The following is a 6,890-nucleotide window of genomic DNA, read 5'->3' on the forward strand; positions in this document are numbered from 1 at the left end:
CCTTGATCACGAAGCTCGCGATCTCGTCAGACTCCTTAGTGGAAAACCTCAACTCTGAGATTACCCAAAGCATCACCGGAATCCCGATGCACAAGATATCTCGTCAAAGATAAAACTAATCCAGTTAGGCCACCCCGCGTGTCGACGATCCCGATAGGAGCCGCGTATCTCGTTCTCAGGACACGACGGATGAGCGACGCGTACGGTGGACTGATAGAAATCTCCCAAGTTGCCCTGGGTTGGCCCCGCACAGTGCTCTATTTTTGGACCAACACCATCAGCACTGGCCCTCCCTGTATTATGTAAAATTACTCCTCGGGTTCATGACGCCCTATGCTTTCAGTTTAACACAATTATTATGTTGGGCAAATGTAGTACCAATGTTGGGCCTTGCCAGACCAGCTTCAATCTAAAACGAATTATCAAGGGGGTCCCCATAACACCCCGATCGTGTTAGGAGCGCTCAATTATGGAACATAACTCCGGTAGCCGAAACTCAGGGGGCAAAGGTGGAACAAAACACCATGCTAGAAAGGCCGAGCCTTCCATCTTTTACCAAGTATATAGGTGCATTAAATTAAATAGCATTTAATATGGTGATATAACAAGAAACCCATGTTATCACATGAAAGCAATTGCACCTGCAACTAGCACGCTAACACATGGTAAAGCAAGCGGTAACATAGCCAATCTGTGGTTTGCTAGGTTGTGAACAGGTTGAAGGTTTTCATGGCAATGTCGAGAGGCTGATATTTAACATGTGGTAGGCAACGAGACATAATCGATAGAAACGGTAAAACTAGCATGGCAATGATAGTAATGGTATCTGGGGAAATGGTCATCTTGCCTAAGATCCCGCTTGGAAGAAGAATGACTCCGTGAAGCAGACGAGCCGATGTAGTCGAACGGGTCCTCACAATCCGACACGCTTGCGGAACTCTAACGAGACGAAGCAAACCGGAAACAAGAATCAACACACGATATTCACCACACGATGCACATCACATATGATGCATGAACAGCTGCATATATGCAAGACATGGCATGGCAATTCACGACAATCAAACACTACAAATTAAGTGAAGTTCAATATGCAACGAGTTGCATATTGACGAAACTCCACATACGAGTTATTTAGTTCTATCCCGATTAGGTACACGGCAATATTAAATATGGTTACACATGGCAAGAGGTGAAGCGTATTTACTCTACTTATCTAGGCATTTTAAATGAGGTGGGAAATGACATATAGCACCTCCGAAACGACCTCACATGTTAATTTACAATTCTGTCCAGATCTGAACTAACACTTTTAAATGTTTGTTAAACAGCAAAACAAATAGGTTCACGTGATTCTACGCGTCGTTACAAGCAATTTACACATAGAGAACATCTCCAACGGAGCTACGGTTCAAAAGATACGAACACCGCAAGATATGATGGCATGAATGCAATATGTGTGCAAATGGCAACCACAACATCTCAAAACATACAACCAGCAAGAAAATATAAAACTAGACGATATTCTAAGCAAGTTTCATATAGGACACAATCAAAACGCAGCAACGGTTCAACAACTACGAGCAAAACAAGAAATCACTACGATCTGCCAAAATCAGCCACATAGCATTTTCTACACCCCACAACTATGAGCTACACAAATCCAATATGCTCAACCAAGGCATGAGACGATAGAGGGCAAGAAGCACTACCACATACAACTAATAACATCTAGCATGGAAGCATGGATCACTAGGAAAAGAAGTCAAAAAATGGTTTCTCACACACAGTTTCAGACTTAAACAGTTTATGAAACTGCAGTTTTCGATCTGAAGGCTTATTGACAGCAGCAAAACCATAAGCTACAGGACTCCAAATGGCATGAAAATTCACGACATGCTAGAGGATCCCGAAGTCTACAACAAACTCCATTGCACCAACCTCAAAAGAGCTACAGATCTCCAGATAAACTCATGCAAATATAACAACAAAATATAACAGATTCAGACTTGGAAATATTTCAGCACCTCCAAAACAACACTATTTTCTAGCAAGGAAAGAACAACCAAACCACACCTAAACATGGATTTCTATTGCAACCAAAGTTACGAGGGGCTAGGCTAAACATCCGAGAGCAACTCTCTAGTTGACAACTCCTTCAAATCACACACGAATTAAATCCCACAAAATAAACAAAAGGGCAACATGGCAAAATATCACGCGCACTAACTTGCTCAAAATGTAAAACTAAATACAGAGTTAAATCCTATGGATTTTTCTACCCCGAAAACATATATAACATGAGGGGTTGCAACACAAGAATATTGCCGCACGTATATGTGAGAATATGACCTAAACTCGAAATAATAAACTAGCGACTAAACCCTACATGCAAAAATATCAACGACTACTCAAAAATATATGGCAATAGGGTTTCTAAAACATGAGCATTTTATCTACAGTGTTCTAGCAATCCGGACACACGCGAAAATAAATACGGGGCAAGCACCTATTAGGACAACACGCAAAACTAGGCATATGGCGGTTCAAACTATTTCAAACATTTATGCAAGTTGTAAATTCGTGATCGACGTGAAATTCGACGCAAGATCCATATACAACACGTTCCGATCCGACACACGGATAAAAAGTTACGGGCGTTTAATATACGTCTATTTTCTGGAATTTAATTAATTCCGAAAGTCCCTAAAAGAAAATAATCTAACGGGCCTAACTAACTAGGCGCAACATAGCTAACATTCACCACGGGCAGGGAATAGAGCAGCGGGGTCACCTTGGGCCGGCCTGGGGGGAGGAGGCCGAGGCTTGGGCCGGCTCTGCATCGGGCCGAGTTAGGGACTGAGCCGGTGGGGCGGCCCACGCGGCTGGTCGAGGCGAGCGGCTCGGTCGTCGTCCTCCTCCCGTTCCCTCGGGCACGGGACCTGGCGGCGCTCTGGCGACGAAGGCGGCGGCGAGCAATGGAAGTTGGCGACGGGCGCAAGGGAGGCTGGATTCGGCCGGTCCTCACCGGATCCGGGCCGTACGGCGACGGCGCGGGCTCGGGAGGCCAAGGGGCGGCGGCGGATCCAGCCGGGATCGAGGGCGCTCGGGACCAGGGCTTGGCTGCTCTCGGGCCGATGGCTGGCGGCGGCGAGCGGGGCCACCGGCGGCAGCAGCACGGGGAGGCGAGGCGGCGGCATGCCAGTGCTCCGGCGAGGGAAGAACTGCAGGGAGCTCAGCCATGGAGATCAGGGTAGGGGAGCTCGGGACTCCTCCCTTGCCCTGTGGACGCCGGACGTGTCCGGTTTGACCACGGACATGTCCGGTAGGTGGGGAATTAGGGCAATCTGAGCCCCAGATCTCCGATCTGATGGCTATAAAAGGCTGGGGAGGCTAGGCTGCGGGATTGAAGGGCTTGGGCTTGCAGGTGGGATTTTCTTGAGGGGTGTGGCTGCAAAAATGGCTAGGGGAAACCCTAGTAGAGTGAGAGAGGTCTCTCCATGGGGTGGAGCTTATATAGGGCAGGGTATGGTGGGTTGGTCCTCGTCCGTCCGATCGCGATCCGACGACCACAAACGGAGGAAGTGGCTAGATGGGTTTGATGGGCTGGGTAGATGGGCTTTGTAGGGATGAGAGGGAAATGGGCGACCCGACAACGATATTTTTTAAAACACCGATAAAACATCCGACGGTAGACCGAATACGGTGCCACTACGGTCGACCGTTCGGGTACCAGACGGACTCCGATTGCGACGAAATTTGGCAGGTGGCCTACCTATAACTAAATAAGACCGCACGTCAAGTTCCAACCCAATCAGAGAAAGTTTTATACACACTTTTAAAAACATGTTTTGATGTTGCCGCGGACGCGTGCGTGTGTGGTCGGGCTCGGAACGGGCAACGACGAACACGGAGAGAACCAACAACTAATAACGGATGCAAGTTTGAAAACTGGCGGCAACGGGATGCCGATGCAATGCTGACGTTGCGAATGATGCGATGATGATGCAACAAATAAAAATAATCACACGACGGAAACGGAAAGATGGGACTTCTGGAACGTCGGCATCGGGTTGTCACATTTTGCCAACCAACAGTTTGATGCTATGCATTTCAGCATTCCCGACCGATAGTTGGTTGTTACACGTGAGCATGACCGACCAACAGTTTGATAGAAGTTTTTCCGACCAACAGTCGGTCAACAAAAGTGATTTTTGCTAACACACATCAGCAGGGAATGCAATGTTGTGGTTTATCGCTAGGACTGCATCGGTGGTGCCCCATAGGATGAAGGCGGCGGCGCCCCGTAGGGCAGTGGCAGATTCGCCTTGTGGGGCGGGGCCGTTAGACCAGCACCGAACGATGATGAGGCGACGGGAGCAGCGGTCGAGGGCGCCGTGAACGGGGCGACAATCGCCCCCGGATTAACTGCGGCCAGCGGTCCAAACACCATGAACGGCGAGTGGAGAGCCAGGGGAGGCGAGAGCTGCGAGGGCGTGGGAAGCGTTCCGGCGGGGGAGGAAGACATAGATCGATCTAAACTGATATCATGTAAAACTTAGGTTTAAGAAACTGCTCGACATCCTTAGCGGTTGTGGCTATCCCATATATAGATATTGTTCAAAAAGCAAACAATACTTGATTAGCAGGTATAGATATTGTCCAGAAAACAAAAGACGTGTCTAGAAATGTTTTTGCCTTTAAATTCCCCACAGCGCTCACTAGGCAAGACCAAACTCACACCATGGAACTCTCCTTGACCTTATCGCTTACCTTTGTCCTCCCTCTCCTCCTTCTGATTTACTTTCTCTACCTGCGGCAACCGCAGGAGGCCAAGAAGCATGGCCTGAAGGTCTACCCCATCCTCGGTACGCTGCCCCACCTGGTCAAGAACAAAGACCGCTTCCTCGAGTGGTACACCGCCGTCCTACAGCAGAGCAGTCCCATGCATACCCTGGCCATCAAGGTGTTGGGCCTCACCGGAGAAGCCATCACCGCTGATCCGGCATGCGTGGAGCACATACTCAAGACTAACTTTGGTAATTACCCAAAGGGTGAGCTCACGGTCTCCATCCTCCAAGACTTGCTCGGCCACGGCATCTTCAACTCCGACGGCGATCAGTGGCTGTGGCAGCGCAAGGCCACTAGTCATGAGTTCAGCAAGCGCTCGCTGAGGAACCTGGTGGTCAATGCAGTGCGTTTCGAGGTCGTCGAGCGGCTGCTGCCGCTACTCGAGCGCGCCGCGGGGCGCGCTGGGCAAACTCTGGACATGCAGGACGTGCTGGAGCGCTTTGCGTTCGACACCATCTGTGTCGTAGCTTTTGGCGAGGACCCGGCCTGCCTCGGCAAGGAGAGCATGAGTGCGCGCCAGAGCATGGAGTTCATGGCAGCGTTCAACGACGCACAGCACACCATCATGGCCAGGTTCATGGCGCCTACCAAGTGGTTATGGCGTGTCAAGAGGCTTCTCGGCATGGAGCCGGAAAGGCGGATGCGCTCAGCGCTCTCGACGATCCACAGCTACGCCGGGAAGGTCGTTCGTGAGCGCAGGGAGAGAGGAGAGGATGGGCTCGTGCGCAGAGACGACATACTGTCGCGCCTCGCCGCAGCCGGCGAGCACACCGAACGGAGCCTCCGCGACGTGGTGACCAACCTCATCCTCGCCGGCCGCGACACGACCTCGTCCGTGCTGACCTGGTTCTTCTGGTTAGTTTCCACGCGGCCCGACGTGGAGGAGAATATCATACGGGAGATTCGTGCGGTGCGCGGCGTGTCTGGCGGCGAAGGCGCGTCGTCTACTCCGAGCTTCGACCAGCTACGCGAAATGCACTACCTCCACGCGGCCATCACCGAGTCGATGCGGCTGTACCCACCAGTGGCCGTCGACACGCACAGCTGCAAGGAGGATGACATCCTCCCCGACGGCACGTTCGTGGGAAGAGGGTGGCTGGTGACATACTGTGGATTCGCGATGGCGAGGTTGGAGGGCATCTGGGGCAAGGACTGCGAGGAGTTCAGGCCGGAGAGGTGGCTGGACAAGGAGGGCATGTTCACGCCGGCGAGCCCGTTCAAGTACCCTGTCTTCCACGCGGGGCCGAGGATGTGCCTCGGAAAGGAGATGGCATACCTACAGATGAAGTCCATCGCGGCGTGCGTGTTGGAGAGGTTCAGCCTCCGGTACGTCGGCGGGGAGGGGCATCCAAGCCTCATCTTGTCACTCACGCTGCGGATGGGGGGCGGCTTGCCGATGCAGATGCACAGCAGGGGCGCTCCGCGTAGCTAACTACGCTGCTTCCAAGTGTGCGTCAGTCAAGTTCATCACATGCTCTATCGATCACAGTTGCTCTCTAGTCTATTCAGGAGCTTGGTTCCGAAAATAAACTGTCAACTTGCAAGGTTTACACTTATAATTGTAACTTGTAATAAGTACGTTCATGTGGTCCGGAAGAACAAATACTAATAATATCATGCTATATTGGTATTTACTGCTTTGTGTTATTATTAACTACCGACTGAGGTCGACAACTTTTTCAATATTGATTCTCTCAAGATGGCCTTAATAACACATGTGTATGTGCATCTAGAAAAACCTTGTGGTGGATCTGACCCACAAGCGTTCAAGTCCTAGGCTTGATATTGGTGACAAATTTTTCTTAGATTTATTACAGCGATTTCAGTTATGAGAGGAGATGGTCCCGTCAGCAATAAAAGCGTTCATGATGTCTTCGTCAATATCAAGATGATATGTCAGCATACCAGTCTTATTGAGGTGCTCATAGGGGTAAGGAGTTCGTGCATGTGTTATATGGCAGACTGTATGTGTCTATGTATGAGGGTCTACGTTTTTACTGTATTCAAAAATATACTTTTTCCAAAACTTTCATATCTAT

The 6,890-nt window shown here is 50.2% G+C and overlaps 1 protein-coding gene across 1 annotated transcript; it reads left to right on the plus strand.

Annotated features, from left to right (window-relative positions):
• The first annotated feature begins 4,691 nt into the window (after window positions 1-4,691).
• On the plus strand, window positions 4,692-6,483 carry LOC123403060 (cytochrome P450 94B3-like). The gene has a single exon (XM_045097032.1). The coding sequence runs from the start codon at window positions 4,745-4,747 to the stop codon at window positions 6,281-6,283; it is 1,539 nt and encodes a 512-aa protein (XP_044952967.1). The 5' UTR covers window positions 4,692-4,744; the 3' UTR covers window positions 6,284-6,483.
• Window positions 6,484-6,890: the final 407 nt, after the last annotated feature.

Source organism: Hordeum vulgare, chromosome 6H, assembly GCF_904849725.1.
Source record: "Hordeum vulgare subsp. vulgare chromosome 6H, MorexV3_pseudomolecules_assembly, whole genome shotgun sequence".
Lineage (NCBI taxonomy): Eukaryota > Viridiplantae > Streptophyta > Magnoliopsida > Poales > Poaceae > Hordeum > Hordeum vulgare.